The sequence below is a fragment of the Ciconia boyciana genome, chromosome 1 (genome assembly GCF_034638445.1).
Source record: "Ciconia boyciana chromosome 1, ASM3463844v1, whole genome shotgun sequence".
Lineage (NCBI taxonomy): Eukaryota > Metazoa > Chordata > Aves > Ciconiiformes > Ciconiidae > Ciconia > Ciconia boyciana.
In genome coordinates this window covers 128,880,728-128,903,500 of record NC_132934.1, presented here as the reverse complement: position 1 = coordinate 128,903,500, position 22,773 = coordinate 128,880,728, and the positions used below count along the sequence as shown (strand labels likewise).

The window sequence follows — 22,773 nt, the reverse complement described above, 5'->3', positions numbered from 1 at the left end:
ACATTCCACTTCCTCATTCTTTGCCTCCTGAGGTAAATGAACTGAGCATTGCTCATAAAATTGTAGAATGAACTTTCCCATGACCAGTGAAATTTGTTATAAACAAGATAGTCTCTGAACTCAAATCAACAAAAGAGAGCAGACCAACTGTGTAACAAATACAGGATCCACACACCAGCCGCTCTACATGCAGAAGGACACAACACATTCAGGGAAAATAGCTTCTCACCTTTCTTCCACAACAGCCTCTTCTTCAATCTGCATATCAGATTTCTTGGGGACACTGGCTGTTGAAAGTTTACCTGATGAGGGCTTTTTGCGTAGCCAAAAGATAGTGTGCAGGGTGTTTCTTTCAGGAGGTATTTTCTGTACAACCAGGTATAAACCTGATCTTCACATTTTATGGGACTGGCCTGGAGAGAAGCTAATATTCCAAGCTAAAACTAGCTTCTTGTAGTTAATCCATTTTGATGAAAAAATCTCTCCTTTATTTGCCAAAATATATAGCTCTGAACTGACTTTAAAGCATCTGAAATGTTCAGTGCTTAATTCTGTTATGCAATTCTTAAATCCTTCCTCTCCTGCCCAGCAAGCTGTCATGAGAAATATGCTTTGTTAGCTGGGATCACCTGTTTCACATACACTGTCTCAGTTGTCAAAACGATAAAAAGTAAAACCTTCTGCTGACGTGTATAAGGAAAACATAGCATTACAGCCACAGAAGAGCTCTTTGTTTTATATCAGGCTTCTAATTCCTACAAAATTTTAAAGAGGAAGAGGCAAAAAGAAAATAAGAATCAGTCCTTCCAGGAGAAGGTCAGAAAAAAATCCTTTTATTTGGATGTTGTGTCCCCTGGGAACTTAAGGAATAGCATAACTGAATCTCTAGGGAAAAAAAGTTGGTTTGTTTTAATCTTAGAAGAGGGTAATGAGGTGGCCTTCTGAGTTCCCTCCCAACCTAAATTATTCTATGAAAATTAATGGCGTTAAACTCTTAGAAAACCACTTACTACTTTATGCTATTTGATGTATATTGTGGTATTATTTTAATGTAATATCTGGAAATATTATATTATTATACAAAACTTTATGTATGTTTATATGACATATATATAAGAAGATATTTACTAAATCATATATATTATATACCTATGTAATAATTATAATTATTGTGTTAATACCATTTATTTTCAAAGTTCACGTCATGCTTTGAAATATTGTTGTGAGATAGTTAGAACTGTACTTCCCTACATTTCAAATGCCTCTGAGATTTCTAATACTCTCTGTCCTCTTTTGTTTTAGCAGACTCACATGTTCCACCATTAATCATCTGAGAACTTTGTACAAAATACACCATGAAAGTGGTTTTTTCTGTTTACTCACTGTTTATCTTGTTTACAAAAGTACAGCAAACAAAGATGGTAAGCAAAGATATCCAAGATAAATGTATTTTGATGTTAAAATTTTAATCTAGTTTCTTTCTTAAGTAAGCAGTGACAGAGCAAAGCAAACAAACACACACAAACATCAAGCACATTTTAAGGCATCCACAGGAGAAATGCACGTCTCCTTTCCTTCTTAAATTCACTACAAAAGCTTCCTTTGACTGCAGGGGGAGCAAGAATTTTCCTAAAGTATTTTTGAAACATTCAGCTGTGGTGTACTCACTGTGCAGTGTCTTGGTCATTAGCCAGATAACTATTTCTGCACAGAACAGAAAGAATAAACTACTTCTATAGCATATGAAATCAAACTGAGCAGTGTGTTGCCTTAGGCTGACTCCCTGTCTCAAACAATATGGTAGAAATGAATGTATAAAAGAGGCTGAAGTTAGAAATTGATTTTTTTTGTATTATTATACCAAAAATATAATCTCATGCAGAATGAACAGTCAGCTATGAATTTATCTTAGAATAATAGAAAGCTTAAAATGTCATTAGAAAGGTAATTTTTCTACTTCTGCAATAAGTAGATGAATTTTACCACTGCTACACTGATGTTCATCATCTGAATGTCTAGCTTTATGATTTTATCTATGTCCCTATTATCTTTCATCCTAATAGCCTCAATAAGGAGTATATACAGACAAATCACTCTTTTGTAGTCATCAGAATGTTATTTAATTGCATAGAAGAACTAACTCAGCTTCTAGGAGTTAATGTACACACAGGCATGACTCACAAACAAGGCAGCTGGAGCAGTTTCCACCCTAGCTCTCAGCTCTGCCCCTAAGGAGCTTCTGCTTCTGCAGAAGAGTGTTATAACCTGGAGAGAACCAAATGCCTATGAGTAAGCTGTTCTGATAATGGACCAAGAGCATTACTCGAATTAGACAGAAGTTGATAACCACTAGCTGCAATACAAATATATAAGTACATTCTCTTAACGAACCACTGCTGAGTAGACTGAAATGTCAAAGGCCCTGGAATATGAGGGAGTAACATGACTACAGTGTGCTGCAGTTATCAGGAACTTACCTTGGGAAACATGAGCAGGAAACCATGTTTTGAGGTATATTAAAGAAAAATGGGAACCTGCTGTTGGAAAACCATTCAGCCAGTGTATAAGATTCACATAATTTGACCATGTACAGAACTGCATAATAACCTATTGAAATAGCCATAACTGACAGCATAGGTGGAGCCATCTTTACGTTGCATATATAAGCCTATAACAAACACCTCCTGTTGCACAAGCGCCTCTGCATTAGAATCCGGTATGCAAATCTGACCGCTCTGGTTGCCTGCAACGCTACATATGTAAGTCTTACCTTATGGTCACACCAGGGAAAGACACCCCTTATGCTTGTCTCTGGTCTAGCATCCTGCCCTTCAGGCTTGTTTCTAATCCATCTGGCTCTGACAGAAGCAGGTATTAACACTAGCACTATCCTGGGTTTCCTGGACTGCGGCAGGCTGGTTCCTGTGCTGCGTCAGGACGGTGTGGTGAGCAGTTCATCCTCGCCCTCCAGGAGAGGAACAAGAATAGCTGAAGTGGCCACTGTTTCAGACAAGTGATTTTCTTCTGCGTGTCATGCTCCTCCACCACTGCACCAGGAAAGTGCATTCTTTAGATTCACTGTCCTAAGTAATGCTGAAGATACGTAGTCTCAGCAGATGCTCAGAAAGCACACAATAAATTACCAAAATGTCAAATTCAGTCTTTGACGATCAGTCCACATATCCACTTTCTCTTTGGGTGACTGGGCTTTTTGCCCTAATGATATCTACTAGATATGTTTCAATTTTCTCACGCTCTCCTCAGGATATTTTACAGGTTTTTTTACCTCACAACCTCAGTTATTCTCTGCTGCTGAAGAGCACTTTTCTTTTGGGCAGCTTCACTGTTAGCTTCATTGATAGCTTGGTTAGCTCCCTCCCTTTTTCTTGTAGTTTATTTTAGTTGACTCCATCTGAGAGTTTCGTCTCTTTCTAGAGCTGAGTTGTTGTTTTTTTTCCCCCAATAAGCATAGCTTTGGGGTTCTGCTTTGGCAATCCCAGAAAGAAATATATGCAGTATCTTCCAAATTAATGTCAAATCCAATTCAATTCCCAATTCAAACACAGCAAGGCATCTTTTATGAAGTTCAAAAAGGTTGGTGTTCATTTTGATGTCTCCAGTGAACTATATTTGCCAGCTTACATAGCAAATGAGTTTTCTGACTCAGGACAAAACTTGTGCATTATATGTGTCTGTCTCTATTCCTTTGAACCTAGAACAATCCAAAATAGAGAGCACAAGCTTCAGGAATAGCTCCTGCTGGTGCGTGCCATCACATTAGTGTCAGACCTTGGCATCAGAAAGGAGCCATTACTCTGGATCAGTCCTTTTGTACCCTGGTCCCTGGAAGCACCGGTCAAATGGAGACCTCCTCATCTGACATCTCCATCCACAACTTCTCCCAGCTCTTGACTGTTGACTGAAGATGTCTAAGGAACTTTGATTTCTTAATATCCAGTTGCAGTTCAGGAGGTTCTAGGCTAGGCTTCAACGCCCTTCACCAATAATGGCAAGGCCTTGAAGGAGAAGTAAAAGAAGGAAAGAAGGTCCAAGTTTTTGGCTTGATTCAGCCCCCAGAACGGTTTACAGCTCCTGCCACATCAGCTAGTACTGCTGAAAGAAAAAGAAAGAAAAGGAAAAAAAAAAAGGTTACTAAGAAGAAAACCTTTTAGGTTTTCTGCAGGACTCAAGTCTTCAGGAACCCTTTAGAATCACACTTGAAACTTTACATGCCTCAGTCCAGCCTTTTAGGAAAATACTGAGAGTGCTCCCTTCAGAAAGGAAAGGCTATGGGGCGGGGCTACTTCTGACATCAAGGCTAGGACTGTCTGGGGTTCTCCTCTTCCTAGAACCCAAACTCCATCAGAGCAGGGATGCTTCTCACACAAGACGTTCAGCCTCTTCTGTCCTGATAGTGGTGCTGATCAGTCCTGGATTCTGCAAAGCCCAGTCTTTTTCTGTACTTCTAAACACTGCTTTTTTTCATGAAAATGGCCCATTTATCCCCAATATCAGTCAGAAAGGATTTCTCACCCTACATACAGAACATAAATTCAGGGTGTTTTCATAATCTCTTGTGGAAGGCATTCCCAAATGTTATGGTACTGCTGGAGGAGTCAGCAACACTGAACAAGGTTTATAGGACAATATCCAACACCCAATCTCTCCAGAATGTCTTTACCTATAAATCAGGCTCTGCTGGACTCTTCTTACCTACTCCATGATCTTCTGCAGAAGTAGTGAACTGTAAACATCAAATGATATTGGAACTACAGAGTTTTTGTTTAAACACCCACCCTCTTCTTTCATTTAGGGAAATAGCTAGAAAAGTGAAAAATAAGCAAAAAGATTACAGCTATAAAATCAGGGGGAAACTTTTAAGCTGGCAGCAACTCTAAAGCCTGGGTTATCCAATTACCATATCAAGCTTTGCTCCTAGGTCTTCATTGCTTTATTTTGAACCATATGTGTACATTATATATGCATTTAACTATTAATCTAGTAGCAATTTCTACCCATTCCTTAGCTGTTAAAAACTGACACAAAAGTTAAAAACTGAAGCAAAGGCATGTCCCATGCTCCTCTTCTGGCAAGAAACTCCTTGACACTGTGAAATCTGAGGTTGGGATTTGCATTACTTCTGAGTCCTTGATGACCCGGGTATGGAAGTAACCTTCACAGTTATCAGCAGTTCCACTTGTAATGTAGGTGACATTTAGGTACTTACAGAAGATCATTCTAACAAGCCTGTTTTTCTGATGGGGTATCCCTTCACACACATATCACGCTGCTGTGTAAGAATATAGCCAAATTTACTAGCAGATTAGCTGAAATTGGATGCTTTCCTCGCCCTCCAGTCTCTAAAATGGAAGAATCATTGTACTCCCTGGATGTCCATGGGGCCCTCCCTTTTTGTATTTCAAAACTTTCAGATGCTCTCTGATATCATTCACCCCTGTTGCTAACACCCAGCCCCACAGAGGTATTTTTGATTTGGGTATTTAGGGCAAAGGTGACATCAGTGAATGACTGTCTCAGAATGATCTCAGAACTGTCATCATCTTCAAAATCTATAGGATGGCCCCCTATAGCTTCTTTATTAAACCACTATAGACTATGAAGTACTACACAACTGCTAAAGCATTTGGAAATGGTGCAGGTAGTGGCAGCAGTCCTGAGGTCGTTTGCTTGAAGCACTTTTATTGTTTCTGATTCTGCTTGGAGACATGTCACATGGAAACTGGCATGCAGTACTTCCAAAGGAAAGAAAATAGGTTGTTTAGCTGCAGCTGAAGTTTCTTGAGAACCATAAGCCACTAGTACACTGGCTTCATGCTCTCATCTGTCTCTATTTCATATTCCAACTTGTCTCTGTTTAGATTACAAATGGAGAGAAACTGAAAGCATGTGGCTGATGTCTACCTGCAGACTGGTCACGGAGTTAAAGGGAGCAGAGCTGGAGCATGGCTACAGGTGCTCAGTACTGAGTGCTTGTTGCACTTATCCTCAAAAAAAGTCACAGAACCACAGAATCATGTACGCTGGAAGAAACCTCTGGAAGCCAACTGGTCCTACCCCCTGTTCAAAGCAGGCCCAGTTATAGCAGGTCAGTGAGGCCTTGCCCAGTTGCATTTTGAGTATCCTGAAGGACGGAGATTTTACAGCTTCTCTGGGTATCTGCTCCAGTGTTTGACAACTCTGACTGGGGGGGGGGGGTGTTAAAAAAAAAAAAAGTTGCTTATTTCTAGCCATTCCTTACATCTAAACAGAATTACATGTTCCAACTGGTGTCTCTTCCCTCCTGTCCTGTCACCATGCACCTCCAAGAACAGACTGGATCCACCTCCCCTATATCCTCCCACTAGGTAGCTATAGGCAGCATTAAGATGTCCCCTAGGCCTTCTCTTCTTACGGCTGAGCAAACACAGTGCTCTCAGACGCTCTTCATACATTATCTACCAGTCCCCAAGAACTCCAGCTGCTGGTAACTAACATCATTTTGCCTTAGGATACAACCAGAGCATAAAGAATGTCCAGAGGACCTCTGTATAGCTGTGCTCTCCCATCAGTTTTATGAGAGAGACACTAGTTTTGTGATGTAAAATTGAAAACAGCAATGCATTAAAGTTATTCTCAAAACCAGACAGTATAGTTCAGTCTTCATGACAATAGTGTAGCCATTAATATCTCCAGAATTTCCCAACAGATAGCTAACATTTGATTTGATGATACGGAGGCTGAAGGTCCATGAGCAGCTGAGGCAATCTAAGAAGTTGCAGTTGCTGAATATTTCATGCTGTCCCTAGTCTCCTCCACATCATCTCCTACTTATTCTTAACCTTTCCCACGCTCCTAGCTGTGGAAAGCTCTGCTTTTGCACCAGCTCTGGCACTCACTACAGTAAGTAAGTGAGTCAATTCAGCTTCTTGGCAGAAAACAGTCCGCTTTTATTTTGTCTGGGTATGTTTTCTGCCATATTAATGAGCTCAGACAACTCAAGAAGGGATCCAAAAAAAACCAGAGCCATTGCACAATAAGCAGAAACTGTGCACAGTCAGGATCAGGATGGTAGTGGTAAAAACGTTGTCTTTTAGGACCTATGTGCGGCTAGCTCAACTTACCCTGTGGAATCCTGCCTCTGCTGGTTATTATTAGATAATTCAGTCCTGTTCTCTCTGAGGTCAACAGGAATGCAGTTACTGATTCCTGAGAAAGGCAGTGGCTAAGGAATGCAGTGCCTTCAGACCTGAGAGAAAGCTGTCCTTTACCTCTGCTCTACTAAGGACTTGCTACATGACCGCTGGCCAGTAATTTAGCTGCTCTGAGCCTTTCTCTGTATCTTAAAAAAATGCTAGAAGCATTACAATTCCGCAAGAGGTTTTGTAGACATAAGACATCAAAAGCTTTTGAAGTTAGACAAAGAAATGTATGTAATAGACAAATAAATGTATGGATCCTGGGGCCATCTAATTACCTAGAATAAATGACCAGACCACAATATAATAATCAGTACTAAATTCTCAGCGCCCTTTCTGAGGATGTTGTGCAGCAATTCAGCATGCAATAACCAAACTGAAACAGAAAACCAGAAGTATGGGATATATTTTCCTATGTATACTAAATATGTATATTCCTTAATATAATTAAATATATTTCTACAAAATGAACATATGTTTGATAGTATGTTTTAATAAACACTATCCTTCTGTACTCTCTGCAGACATATGGCACCTCTCACTTGAAACATTGTTTTTTTCTGCTTTGCTTTAGTTCTTCTGCATGATATAAGAGCTCAGGCTAGTGCAGGATTAATAGAATTTATTTAAATCCACTGTAGTTACAGTCTCAGGGTTCTCACACAATTCCACTGCTGCTTCTTGTTTTTAATATCTTCACCATGTATGGAAACCAGAGTCTGGAGTGTGCATCACTAAATTTTCAATTCTGAGCCTGGATTTAGAGACAAAAGTGTCAAATATCAGTATTTAGAGCAATTCACCTTTTTTCTAATCCTACTATTATACATAGCAATTTCACTTAAGCTTATTTTTTGAAATATCTACTATCCAGTGCAAAAAAAAGATAACATGTGAAAAGATGCCCTGTATAAGCAGCAGTTGCCTTGCCTCTGCTAACTTGAAAGCGGAGGTAAAGAGCAGAATGAGCCTATAAGAACCGGTCATATCATCTGTTTATGGAGCACGAACTAGATTAATTCATTTGATAAAAATAATAATAATTTTTAAAAAGCTAGCAAAATACAGCTGCTACTAAACCGGTAGAAAACTAACTCAGTTTTAACACTTCCCTTCAATGCAGTGTGATTTTCCTTCAGGAGTAAATTTTGCAGTAAGTTGCCATATTTTTGTATGGAAGCTAGAAGACCAAGTATCTCAGAGTTAAGGAATTTGGAGCACAGAGTATCCACTATATCACTAATGAATACTTATATTTCTCTGAATTATTCATTTTAATTCCCAAGAATGTTTACTTTTATCTCTATAAAATTCTTGGGTGGTTTTTTTTCTGATTTTCCCATTTTGATCTGAGTAATACTATGCATGTAAAGATTTATTGGCTTAATAGCTTCTTTTCAAAGTGCTTAATATTAGTTGTCTTTAAAATGTGAATTTATTTCACTGAAGTTTTATTTTTGTCCACCAGAAAGATGCAACAATGATTGCTCAGGGTTTGAACCATGTGAAAGTGATTCTAAATATAAAATGTCATCCAGGGAAGACTATTGTCTAATATCAGGTCAGAAGTAAAACACATCCTGTGAGACATTTCATTGCATCACTGCAGTCATGGCTTCACAATAAAACTGTTCTTGCCAAATGGTGACAGAGTACTGCATGTGGACACCTTCCAAAATAAACCGAGGAGACAGAAGGTAAAGTTCTTTGTTCTAATCTCCTTCCTCTGGATCTATGAAAAGGTTCCCTGCATACGGGTGCTGCAGACGAGCTCTATAAATGTAAGGGCATTGGCAGCCAAGGTCATGATCTGTTTGTATTTGCTCCCTGAGCCAGTGAGAGAGACTGAATTTATCCACGTGTGCAAGCATATGCATTCTCACACATACCACTCATGTTCCCAGTAGGCAAAAGGGTGTATGTGGCAGCGTGACTCGTTATCCCGCCACACCGTACACTTTATACCTACACCTGTTCCAGGCTAGTTCAAAATACTTGCCTTCAGCTCTTCCTGGGGGAACACAAAGATCAGACATAAGTAAGGGAGAGCAGGATTTGACTGCCAAGCCCTCCCTGTCACTAAGAGGCAGAAGGGAAAGACACATGGATGTCTGGCATCCACTCTTTAATTCACACTCTATCACATGCTTGGAGTAGCCTGACACGGTCACATTTTGTCCCTAACCTGAGGTCAATAAAAAAGAATCAGCCAGAAAGAGCAGAATTTAATTACCAACATCCCTCCATTCTGCTGAGATGGGGGCGGGGGGGGGGGGGACGGGGGACGGGACCACCAACCAAACCAAAACCAAAAAACCCAAACCAAAAGCAAACAACTGGGCAACTGGGTTTATTTGCTATTGAAAATAGTTCTTTAGGAACCAAATTATGTTGTCTCTGAAAAATGCATTGTAAATATTTACGTGCTTAATTAATGTGTTTCAAATGTGTTCACTACCTTAAAATATCCAAAAAAACAGTGGGGCTATATTCAGAGGTGGATAAAACTTCCATTTGAATTCAGTCTGCAGAACAAAAGGTCAAAAGGCTGCATGTGGAACAAGAGCACCATTTGCAGGAATCTGCCTTGCACGAGCAGCTGAAAACAAGCACCATCTTCATAAATGTAATATTTTGGGGAACCAAATTCAACTTTGTTGGAATTAAGTTCTCCAAAATCAATGGGAGCCTCCATTATTTCTGCCAGGCTCAAGATCGTTTTAGTAAGTATATCTAACTTCAAAATCTCTCCCTCTGTCATTAATAATATATACAAGGCTCCCAACTAGCACTTGCTAGATATGAGCTTGATTTTTTTTTTTTCCATTTTATATGTTCTTCAGTAGGGAACTAGAATAGCTAGCAACTTAAGCTGCATTTGTAGACTTGCCTCAGTGAAATCTGAGCCAGAAGCAGAAGAAATTAGTCCACACAGATATCCATGCTCCTTCCTTTAAAACTACCTCGGCACTGTGTGGCCTCACACCACCTTACCATAAAGGTACGACCACAGCACCACCGTTCTTTCCCTTGCAGGCAGCTTCCTTGGGACAGTGCCCACTATCTGTACTAATAACTCTACAAGTAGTAACACTCATGTATTGTATAATAAATACCACAGGAAAAAAAATGTTGTCTTCAAACACTGAATAGAAATGTAAAAGAAAGGAGAGTACACTATTGAATGAGCTAGGAAGAATAAGCTATTCTCCCTGACTCTATATTTTCTAGTTCTGACAAAATTCTTCCCCCTTCTGTCTCTCTTGCTTGCGTGTCTGCTGCAGGTTAAAGAAATTGTATAGGTTATTGTTGCCACACCTCCTGTTCCTGGTCTACGAAAATACACAGGCGCTGCTAAAGAATACCCAGTAAAATGGTAGATCTGCATCTCCTAGAAAATCTCTGTAACCCAGTGATCTTTATAAATTTTACATAGGTGCAGTAGTATTTCATGTTTTACACAAGTGTCAGTCATGATATTGCTTCCTCCCTTTTTGATCCTGAGAGACTTCAACCTTTGCTGAAAATAGTCATGTCTTATCTTGAGTTAAAATAAGTCCAAAACACCATATGGCAGTTTTTGAAAGAAACAAAAGAAATAACACAAACCCCACACTTTTCCTGGCAATTATACTAATGAATTCAGACTTAACTAAGATCCCATGAGATTAATTCCTTGAATCGTTAATCAACATGGAGATGCTGTAGTCCTGCATAAACTTTTCAAGTCAGCTGCAGTTGTTGCCCATGGCTTTAGAGTAGAAGTTGCCTGCAGCATACGCCATGACAACTGAAGGATGTACAGGGGAGGGTCGCTTGCAAAGCCGGGAGGGATCGTTATGACCTTCTAGCATGACCTGCTGTGGATCTTTCTCTATGGGTTGCAGCTCATCCCTGAGTAAACTGATCTCTGAACTACAGCTTACATTTTAAGAAAAAATACCAGTCTTGGTTATAAAATTTTAGAATAATAGAGAATCCTTCATAATATTTGGTAAGTGGTTCCAGTGTTTCATTACTCTCACTCTTGAAAATATGGATCTTATTGCTAAACTGTGTTTCTCTCATTTCAGATTTTGTAATTATGGGCTGCAACTAATTCCCTTGCTATCTATTACACGTTAGCAGATAGCACTGTTCACATCCCAACCAAGGCTCCTAGATACTAGCTGAAGTACTAACAAACAAAAAAAGGTTATGTTGGAAGCATTGGGTAAGATGTCACACAAAACATTGGCAAGCGGCAGCAATCAGATTTTGCTTATCAGGCAGCAATGCCAACAAAACACCATGAGTTTGGACAACTACCACTAATGGGGAGTTACAACAAAGACAAATCTATTTAGCAGCATCTGTGGGGGCTGACTTACTGGCAACATGTGTCACTAGGTAACTTCTCATGTGCATTAGTCAGCATTATTAGCTTTTGCAATTCTATCACAGGCCTTGCAACACCAGCAGTTTTTCTTGAAGCACTAGTTACCAACACGTAGTAAGGAAGATCAAGATCCCAATTTTTAAAGTTAATGAATATTTCTCTTGACACCGAGTAAAGCTTTGAAAGATGAAACAAGCCCCTTGGGGGCTGCTAACGTTTTTCAGCCGATGCCATGGCTAGGATGAATCAGTTTTGAACACCTCCTCGGCAATACTCGCTCTGAACAGAAAATTTCCAGCGGACACCTCGGCTTGGCACCTCCCAAGCACTCATCCCCTGCAGCTGGATCCCACCTCAGAGCGGCAGCGCCGCCGGCCGCACCAGGAGAGCCGGCGGGGCCCGCGAGCGGTTATTTTCCGCTCTTCCCAATTAGAAGCGAAACAGGTTTCCCTACGGGGAACGCCTCCCGCAGGACACAAATGACCCCGGAGTGGGGCCCCGGGACCCCGTCCAACAGGCTCTCCCGGGAGCCTCGCACAGCCCTCCAAAGACCCTCGCCAAGCGACGCGGACTTCCCTCAGGAAACACCTCAGACTTCCCGCGCCTCCCCTCGCGCCAACGGCTCTCAGGCGGCTCTCAACGGGCCCCGGCCGCCCGCCGCCCGCCACGTGACCCCCCGCCTCTCGCCCACTTCCTGCGCTTCCCGGCCCCGCCCCGCGCCTCTCCGCCCCCGCCGCGCCCCGAGCGCTGGTTGGCTGCGGGCTGACAATGCGCGCGGCAGCGCCCCCCGCCCCGCCCGCCCCCGCCCCGCCCCCGCCGGCTTCACCCCGGCAGCCACGCGCCGCCGGCCGCGAGCTGCCAGGGCAGTTGGCAGCGCGGCCGTTACCCGCGCGCTGAGGGATCGCTGAGGGGACCCAACGGGCGGCGGAGCAGCGCTCATGGCCGCGTCGGACCGGATGGTGCTGGGGCCACTGGTGGGCTCCATCGATCAGGGCACCAGCTCCACTCGCTTCCTGGTGAGCACATCGTGGGGCTTGGGGCGGCCCCGGGCGCTGAGGCGTGCGGGGGCAGGCGGCGGCCCCGCGGCCTGAGGGAGCCGCTGCTTCTGCTCCCTCTCTCTCCCGCATCCTCGCGGGGTGCTTCCGGCCTCTGCTTTGCCCTTGGGAAGGGCAGGGGGAGCGGGCCGCGCAGGGCCGTGCTGCCGCTGCCCCAGCTCCTGTCTCCTGCCCTGGGCCGGCATCCCTCTGCCCCCCGGCGGGCCGGGGCTGCCGCGCGGCGGGGAGAAGCGGGCGCCGGTGGACACGGGGTGGCGGAGCCGCCGGCTGGCGGTGTCCCCCGGCGATCCTTCTCGCCGCGCTGGCGGGCGAGCAGCGCTGCCCGTCCGCGGAGAACGGGAGGGAGCGGGCCGGGCCAGGGTGCCAGCAGCGCCCGGCCGACCCCAGAGCAAGCCGGGGGCCAGCCTTTCTGGCTGCTGCCTGAGGGGGCTGCAAAATCCCACTGCTTCGAGCTGGTTGTGTTTTGCATCTGTCCAGTATCTCCCCTTGAATGAAATCAAATGGACAAGGTGCTCAGGCACTGGAGAAATAGATCCGTGTGAGTTCAGTGACTGGGATTAGCTGGTGTTCAAACAATGCAATGACTCTGCTGTGTTCTCCTCTAAAACCTACTTGGGCCTGTTGGAGTGACTACTGCAGTTCCAGAGGCTACAACCGTAATGTCAATGCATCCTGTGCCCTGTAGGTATTCAGGTGACTGAACTTGTACACCTTATGAAAGATGGGCTTGTTTAAATGGTGGAGGAAGATAGTTTGTTTAAGGATGGGACAATTAATTTATTAATCATACATATAAGCCCTTTAGTTTAAGGATCTAATTATTTCTATATTATGCAATACACAGTAACTAATGTTGTTATTATATATGAAACTTACTATATAAACTTCCTGCTTGCAAATCTCTACAATTGTCCTGTTGCCTAGTCAGTAAGTCATGGTTATTTGACTTAAATCCCAGTGATAATTTCCACCATGGAAATGGAATAGAGATAATGACTTGATACAAAATGTTGTCAAATGTGCACAATGTTGAACTGGGAAGATGAATGTTTTGGCTTGCCCTTGCTTTTTTTCTTTCTTTTTTTTTTAATGCTTCCCCCATGTGGAATGTTCTTTCACGAAGCGGGAGACTAGAATATCTTCTTGACCTGTGTTACCATTATTACTCAATATCACGACCTTCATGGGATTGTCAAATGACAAAACACAGATCTGGGGGTGGAGAGAAACTTCAGACTGACAAATGACACCAGTGGGCTATCTTGAATGCCAGTCAGGAGTTCTTTTCAGAAAAGAATTTGGAAAAGTTCCCTGTAACACCTGAAGATAAATTCTATCATCTCCTTTATGTGTACGCTGAGTTAACTTTTTTCTTAGCCTAAAAGGATAACACTAGTAGAACTAAAAGAGACACTGCAAGCTTTAAATTTATACTCAAGCTCTTTTACAAGTATTTTTACAAGTTCTTCTAACAAGGAATTTCTTACACTAGATGCATTCATTAATGGTTTGTATACAGTCGGGGTTTTTTCTGTCTACGTGAGGTATGTTTCCCCTGTTCGAGGGTTCAGGTGCTCACACAAATAAATAAGAGAATATAATTCTTTCCTTAATTTTTAAAAAAAGTGTACTGTGTCTGTCACTCTTTTCAATTCTTCTTGTATCCATCTCAGTTTCTCTCAAGTAATTTCAAAATACAGCAGTGTGTTAAACTTGTCAGGGTGATCAAACTATTATGATAATAAAGTTATGTGGATTTGAGCAAAAAAGATACATCACCACTGAATTAAATCGGAAGATGGGGTAGGGGGGAAGAAGAGGGCAAAGGGTGCAGGGATCTGCTACAGGTTGCATCATTCAGATAATAACACATGTATCTGGAGAATTCTGTGCTGGAAAGAGATTGCCACAGTTAGAAGAGAGACTTTGCTTTGAAATATTTTAAACCAAAACGTAATGTGGTGTTCTTTTTGCATGAGTTGTTTCCTTGGCTTTCTTATTACCTCTTGATCTTTTACTGTGTTAATTGTCTTGCATACCTTTCTCACTGATCTCTCTCTACATTTTTTTTTTCTCTAGTGCTTCCAACCATTTTCATCTTCACCAAGTCACCAGTCAAAATAAAATTGTCGGTTACTTTGCACATGTCTATTTACTGGTACAGTGCAACTGTTACGTAGTTTTTTAAGACAGAAGACATACGATTTTGACCAGGTTAAAGATGTCTGGGTGAAAAACTGGCTGGTCCTTTGGGGATAAAGGGTAGTGTCAACAGTTCAGAGTATAAATTTACAATTACAGGTGGCCAGTTTACAAGTGGTGTTCCACAGCAGTCAGTAGCAAGGGCTGATACCCCATAGTATTTTCATCAACAGCCTGGAAGATGGGTTGGAATGGCCCCTCAAGTTGGCAGATGACAACAGACCAGGGGGAGGAGTTGACTGGAATTCCAGTTGGAGAAGGGGCCTGGCAGAAACTTCATGAAGTTCAACAAAGTTTAGCACTTGGGACAGAAGGCTAAGCAGCAGCTTGGTGAAAAAGGACCCGGATTCCTGCTGGACAGCAAGTTGAATATAAGTGAGCAGTGTGTCCTTGTGGTGGTGAAGATTAACCAAATTAAGAAAAGTGCAGGCTGCGCATCAAAGGAAGTAATTATTGCCATCTGTGTGGCACTTAGGAGGCAACGTCAAGAACACTGTGTCTGGTTTTGGCCCCCCCAGAGGAAGAGAGAATCTGAAGAACTGGATTTTGTCCAGCAGAGGGTCTCTAACATGATCAGTGTGCTGCAGCACAAGGCATGCAAGGAGAGGTTGGGAGATCAGGGGTTGTTTCATCACAGGGGAGTGTAAGGGGGTGTCTTCAGCTATCTAACCACAGTTTGTAGAGAACTCAGAACCAGCCTTTTCTCAGACGTGTACAGAAATAGACAACAGGCAATGAACACAAGTTGCAGCAAGGGAAATTTCAAATAGATGTGAGGAAGAAATGTTTCACTCTGAGGGGCTCTGGATCAGGGGCCCATAAAGCCTGTGGAATTTCCATCCTTGCAGATACTCAACACCTGACTAGAAAAGGCCCTGAACAACCTGGCCTAACTTTAAGCTTACCTGAGCAGTGGGTTGGGATAGACGACCTCCAGAGATTCCCTCCAGAATTAATTATTCCGTGTACGGACACAAGTTTTGAGAGATTCTCCTGCTTACATGAATGAGGCTGTATGAGCATAGAAAATAAAGAAGCACCATAACTTAGGTGTATTTCTGTTACTGTCGGTCCTTATTTATCCTTGCCTCTCACATACCCTACGCATACAGTTTTAGCTTATGCTGTAGTTTTACCCTCCGGGGACCCTAATTTGGATCTTTTCTTTGCTAAGCTATTTGCTTTTGCAAAATAAACTGTAATTGTTTTTGAGATCTCAACTTTTCTGTTAAGTTGGGTTGAACCTGGATAACAGATTCAGAGTTACCAGGGAGAGCGCAGTGCTTTGAGTACCAGTGTGATTGTTTAAGGCTCATTTTCTTAAAGATATCAGGCAGGAAAATAAATTAAGTAGGCTAAACAAGTGTACCCAGATGACTAAATTCTGGTATAGATGTTTTGCCAAATATTTTCATCAAATACTTGCATCTCTCATGTTCCATTTTATTTTATTCAAGAATCGTATAAAGATCCATTGCAACTTCTTTTGCTAAAAGTCTTGGGATCGGGAGCTAATGGCCAGCTGAACCACGGCCTGATCTCTTGAAAGGTATTTGCTGGGTAAAGTCTGTCTGGCATTGTATCCAGGAACAACAAGAATCGAAATATTCAGTGAAGTACATCTACAGTACTTCAAGTTCTAGGTTTGTCAGCCACAGACATTTTTTTTTCCACCTCAGTGGAATATTTCTTTCTTCCTTTACTTCATTTCCAGAACAAACATTTAAATAAAGCTATATCACACTTTAACCATTCTTTTCAGTAAACAAAAACTGGATTTGGATAAGGAAAACTTAGTACCCATTGAGCTTACCCTTCATAGGGGAATCCATTTCACCCCTCTACTGAAGTAGCATGACCTTTTGGGAAAAAGCAAAACTTGATTGTATAGCTAACAAGAAGGGTTAACTCTTAGCTTTTATCACTTAAAATACATTGTAGTTTTGCTCTTTATTCCCATAAGCACCTCCTTTAGGGGAGGAGGCAGGTCGGTTGATCAGGAGCCTTCCAAGCAAGATAATTTCTAGGAGACTTGTTAAACTGTGCTTATTCATAAGTTCTGACTGCCTGCTAATCCTAGTTAAATGCTAAAGATGGAATTATTGTTCATCTGTTGTCCTTCCCCTAGTTGAGTTGTTTTCAATGCAATTTCAGAACTCCAGCTCTGAGCTTGTTTGCCTGCAAAGCCATAGCTGTTCCAGCTTAACAGAAACTCATGAAGATACAGCATAGGCTAACAGAAGTAGCTTTTCTGCAGGCAGAATTATGTGATAAAGCTTGACAGTCATGAAAAGTCACTTCTAAAATCTGTTTTCACTATTGTCTTTTCAGCTGTGCAGCTTCTTGGACCATTTCCATGAGCCTCATGTTTCTGTTTGTCTCATATTTCTTTTCATTCTTTGAAAATTGTTACAACTGATTGGTCTGAATTTTGTTCCACTAAGATGATAAAGCCTCAATGTAATACCATGCAACTGTTTGCACCCCTTCATATGGTGTCATGTATTATATTAGAGACCCTATATGGGGTCTCTAAGCTATGTCTGAATTCAAAGAGCTTGAATACAGTGATCAGCCCTTGTGCTTGTCTGCTCTCTTACATACGGCATAGCTAGGTAGGTCTTTCTTCTCTCCTTCACTCTGAGATTCAAGGCTCAAGCTTTAATTCTTTGTATGATAATTCATTGGGAGTGGAAGGAGAGTGTTATTTATTCCTTTTCTTTAATCTCTCACCAGAGAATTCAGTACATATCTGGTGGTTTTCACTGTCTTTCATCAAATGATCTCTGTTCAAGATAGCTCTACGTGTCCAAATAGCCTATACAATTCTTTTGTGACTACTGCTGATACAATTAGGGCAAAACCGACTTTGACTTTCCCCCCCCACTACAAAAAGTGAGAGATCAGTATCATAAACTGGAACCAGTTCTTAATGAATATGAAAGGAAGGAAAGCAGTGACAGAAATACACTTCAAACCTGTTGCAACAGGAATGTATTGACCTTATCTGAATTACTCATACTTATTGTCACCTATTTCTCTCTCTCACCACTGTCAGGGAGAAACAAGGACAGTTCTGGTGGGTTTTGGGCAACAGGCTTTTTTTTTTTTTTTGGGGGGGGGGCAGGCAGGGAAGGAGGGGAGATCCCATTTGTTCTATTTATTCCCCCTACTTTGTTTATCATCTTCTAGGTTTAAATGTAATGACTCATTTATATTTGGCATCCTTTCATGTATCAGAGTTCTGTTTATCACTGTAGAACATGGTATTGTTCTCAGTGAAACTTTTTAATCCCTTGCCCTGAGGTACAGGGAGTGTCTGCTGCTTTTGTTGAGGATGTCAGAAGCTTTCTGTTTGTGATGGATTAGGAGACCGTGTTTACCAAGTTCTTCTCTATGGGCATAGAAAATCTATGCATTTGTAGTGTTATTGCTTCTGCTGAGAATTTATTGCTGTTAGAACAGCTTGCTTAGAAGGAGGCAAAAAGCCTTGCTGTGCTAGAGCTTCACCCTTTATTATCTGCAGGTCACACACTCCAGGTTCAATGAATGACCTTGTCTAATTGTATCTGTAATTATTTCCTGCTAACAGTAGGAATCCTTATGCACTGCCTTCTGTCTCAAGGAATACTGAATGATTAATGGTGAAGGATTACTGAATGATATTTAACATTGTTAGTAGGTCAGATACATACAAGTTCAATAAAAAGTTTTCTATCTTTCTATCTTTATTAGAAAAACTTAGTAAATGTTACTATGCTTTTGGCAGAAAGGCAATTTCAAGTAAAAAAATCTTTCTGCATACATGCAAAACTTAATCTCACCTATTAACTATGTTGCATGGCGTTTTAAGACCTGTAGCCCATTATACTAGTTCCTTCCAAGCATGCAGTACTGACAGAGCTTACCCTTCTATTAGGATAGCTTCATGTCAAGCCTGAGCTGGTAAATGAAACACAGATAAGTAAATATGGTAAAAAAAATACAGCGGTGCTTTTTCTATGTAATCTTTCCAACTGATAACAGAAAAGGATGAACATGTACCTTTTAAAGACTTCTTTTCCGGAGGGTGGAGGGGAAAAATTAGCTTTTAGTATTTTCCAGAGAGGTTGTGTTGTTTCCATCCTTGGAGGTTTTCAAGACCTGCCTGGAAAAAGTCTTGAGCAACCTGGTCTAATCTCATAGCTGACCCTGCTTTGAGCAGGAGGTTGTACTAGAGATCTCTCAAGGTCCCTTTCAGCCTGAATTATTCTATGATTCTACTATATAACTAGAAAGTTACAAACTTCAAAGTTTCACTCTAAAGATACACTTTAAGGTTTCAAATAAACTGGAGAATCAGAACTTCATCTGCTCTTTGTCAGAATTGTTCCAATAGTTTCAGAGTAAACTGTACTATCTAAATGAAATCAAGACTTTATGGATTAAAAGCTTCAAAAGAAATTCCTAAAATTTGTGGAATGAGAAGAGAGTATTACCAAGGAAGTCTAGAAGAGATTCAATCGTGTCCTAGAGAGTGGATGGGTATAACTGAATTTTGTACCCTTAGCACAAGAGTGGTTTCTAAACCTGACCCTCCTCTGCTTGCCATAAAAAGATAGGATGGTGTCCTACTGGCATGTTCTGTAGTTCACTGGAGTCTGCTGTCAGATTTTACTTTCTAGGTCCCTGAACGTTCTTCAAGCAAAAGATTCTGCATGGTGCTAGTGAGAAAGAGCCATTTTCACAGGAGTGTCATCATTGCCCAGTCAGTTACGCTGGCTTACTCATTGTACAATTAAGTTGGATGTTTTACTGGGTTTCTTCTTAGCTTGGCCACAGTAGATTACTTTTGGAAACAGGCCACTGATGGTTAATGAAGATCATTGTGTATTCTAGCTGAGCTTCTACTGCAAGGCAGAGCCTCTAACTTGTGATTCCTGAAGAATAGCCATTAGTATAGTCCTTGGGATTCTCTACTCTGCTGTTTTTTATTGTAGTATATCCAAATCTAAGTCACTTTTCTGCATGTTCTTCTCTTTTCTGATGTATTTTGTTGCTGTAGTGACATTCTTTTCTTGTCAGATTGTTCATGAGCTCCATATTTGTAGTTTGTCTTGAAACAAACTGGCTTCTGCCTAGGTGCTTTTTCTTTCTTCACAGTTTGGTCCCTTCTGTGATTTCTAAACTACATGTGGTTGTCTGTCTCTTAAAATCACTCTTCCTAAAAGTGAGCTAACCCAAGAAAAGGCATAGCTCTGGCGTTAGAGTATCAGAGCAAGAACTAAAGAAATGTTATTATGACTAGCAGTGGGTATTTTACTGAGAGGTATGTTCTAAAATGCATCATTAGTTTAATTTCTACAACCTCCACAAGAAAAAATGTGATTCTTTCCCAATCCATCAATAAAAAAAACCCAGTTATAATTGACAGCAAAGCTTACCAAAATATTCTTTCCTCACCTTAATTACAAAAATTCATATATCTGAACCCAGGTTATATGGATGTTTGGGTTGATGATAGAAAATGACTATCAATTGACATGGCACTGTATTCGTTCAGAAGAATAAATGTTCATTTATTGTTGTTTAAACTTCTGTCTTCATAGAAAATTCCGTTGTGTAATTTATTTGCAGGTTTTTAATGCGAAAACAGCAGAGCTCTTGAGTCACCATCAAGTTGAGATACAGCAGAAATTCCCTAAAGAAGGGTATGAATTTTCTGTGGTTTTTTTATTTGTTTGTGTACATTTTGGTAGAGCTTATGTATTTTTATCTATTAATGATCAAAACTGAAGTTGATTAATAATTATTAAGAATATAGTATCTGCTATAAAAGACTGTGCGGTAGGAAAAATGGCATAAAAACCCCACATTGGGTGTCCGGTATGTGCTCTGAGTTACGTAAACTAAAAATACTTAGTGTTTTACTCTGACCACTCATTAACGTATTTCAAGTTTAAACTTTAAAGTTTAAATGAGACTTAAAGTCTCATTTAAAGTGGTAAAGCTGATCATTTTTACAATTTAATCGTAGTCTTCAGCTTAGTCCATAGAAATTGCTTAGTTTGTTCTCTGAGGTGTTTCTGTTTGTTTGTTTGTTCTTAACTGTTCTACCATGTGCTGTCAAAGCCCTCTATAGAATAAAACAAAACAAAAATCTTTGCTTTCTGCAGATGGTTTTGTTGTGAAAATACAGCTCACTGTTTAAAAAGGGTTTGAAATTCATTACACTATTTCTAGATACGTAAAACATACTTTGTAGTTATGAATGTGTCAAAATGCTCAGCTGTTTTTCAGACTAGAATTTCTTTTTTTCCCTAAATGTAATGTTTTGTCTTTTAATTAACTGGTGTTTACTGTTTGTTAAAGATGGGTGGAACAAGATCCAAAGGCAATATTAAACTCTGTCTATGAATGTGTGGAAAAGACCTGTGAGAAACTGCAACAACTGAACATAGACATCACTAACATAAAAGGTATTCCTAGTACTTAAGGGTAACTGAGGGCTTGAACATACTCATGGATGAGCAAGTCAGATTCTCTAGTTTTTAAGTCAATAAATAGAAGGGTGGCAGCATGTGCTGGCCTCAAAGAAAATGTTAAATTGGAGTTGAGAGCAGTTTGTTTGGGAGGAATAATGAGAAAATAAGTCCTTCATGTACATTAGCAATGCAAAATCTACAAAGAAGAAAAGAAGACAACCTAATCTTGCAAAATCACAGAGACAAGTGGTGAATGAAGAAATTCTGAAATTTAAATTAGGACTTACTGGAAGAAGCTAGTTTCCCTATCAGTATTGTTGCTGTCTCAGTTTGTGGCAAAAAAAGAGAGAGATTTAGAGCACACAGGTTAAGCAGCAAAAGTTGAGTGATGAGTTTTTAGAAGTAATATTTCTAGATTATAACATGAAAAAGTTGGAAGCTTTTTATTTCCCATTTGCTTTCCTCTTCTCCTTACCTTACCTCGTCTCCACCGCTCCTTTCCCTCCTTCACCCCCTAAAAGGGGAAAACAAACCTTCTGAAAAGGATACTTCTTTCTATTTTGTCCTGAAGCCATTGGAGTCAGCAATCAGAGAGAAACAACAGTGGTTTGGGACAAGACAACTGGAGAACCTCTTTATAATGCTATTGGTAACTACTATACTTTCTGAATATGTAATATCATAAAATGACCGTGTTGTAGAAAAATGCTTTCCTGCTTCCCCGTGCAGATCTCATTGTGGCCTAGCCTACTAACTTCTTTGATTTTTTGATATCTGTGTCATAAGCTGTGTATTTGTATACACCAGTGCAATTAAAAAAAGCCTATTGTTTTAAAATTATTAATTGATAGTTAATAAATCGCTTTATGGGCTTGTAACAAAAAACAATGTTCCTGAGGGGTTTTGTACATCCGTGGCATGTAATGAAGCTCTGACTTAATGCCCAATCACTTCCTTTTAAATGAAGGAGCTTACTAAATTTTCAGGATGCTTTTGATTTAACTTTAAAAGAAAAACTTGTTAAGGAGGTTTAATGAATACTTATTGATTTGGAGTTTTATTTTTAACTTACCTTGGCTTTTCAGATTATGTTAGCTGAGAAATGGTAACTGTCTAGATTTGCTCTTTTAGGCCATGTCAAGTGCCAGATTTAGTTTAGCATAGTATCACTGAAAAACCAGGACTCTTCTGTATTCAAATATATGTTGTTTACAGCTTTACCTTAAGACCAGCTGTACCTTGATAACTCTGACGTAGCACTTTAGTTCAAAGTTTTCATAGAAATAGTAAATAATCAGCCTGCTATTTGTTTTCACCTCCTAGTTTAATGACAGTCATCTGCTGTAAACAAAGTAGTATTAGTCATTTGCTTATGCTCTGGTAGAGAAAAGTATATATCCTATTATGGGGAAAATCCTGTTTGATTTCTCACATCGTTTGTTCTTCTAAATCAAATTAGTTTATCTATCTAATCATTT

The 22,773-nt window shown here is 40.6% G+C and overlaps 1 protein-coding gene and 1 long non-coding RNA gene across 10 annotated transcripts in view; both read left to right on the top strand.

Moving 5' to 3' along the window:
- The window catches only part of LOC140645238 (uncharacterized), a 9,565-nt gene extending 1,751 nt beyond the window's left edge, over positions 1–7,814 (top strand). The window contains exons 2-4 of one of the 3 annotated variants that reach the window (XR_012039967.1): positions 1–32; positions 1,306–1,421; positions 5,880–7,814. The exon at positions 1–32 is cut by the window's left edge and continues 181 nt beyond it. This is a non-coding gene — a long non-coding RNA (uncharacterized lncRNA). Of the gene's footprint in view, positions 33–1,302; positions 1,422–5,879 lie in introns of all 3 variants that reach the window. The other 2 variants (XR_012039966.1, XR_012039964.1) reach the window with 2 other exon arrangements.
- Positions 7,815–12,387: 4,573 nt separating this feature from the next.
- Positions 12,388–22,773, top strand: part of GK (glycerol kinase) — a 37,712-nt gene continuing 27,326 nt past the window's right edge. For all 7 annotated transcript variants that reach the window (XR_012039955.1, XM_072848570.1, XM_072848574.1 and 4 more), the window contains exons 1-4: positions 12,388–12,590; positions 20,448–20,521; positions 21,183–21,289; positions 21,867–21,944. Coding sequence is in view for 6 of the 7 variants with exons in the window: in XM_072848570.1 (XP_072704671.1) it covers positions 12,513–12,590; positions 20,448–20,521; positions 21,183–21,289; positions 21,867–21,944 (337 nt within the window). In the remaining variant the exon portion in view is untranslated. The remainder of the gene's footprint in view (positions 12,591–20,447; positions 20,522–21,182; positions 21,290–21,866; positions 21,945–22,773) is intronic.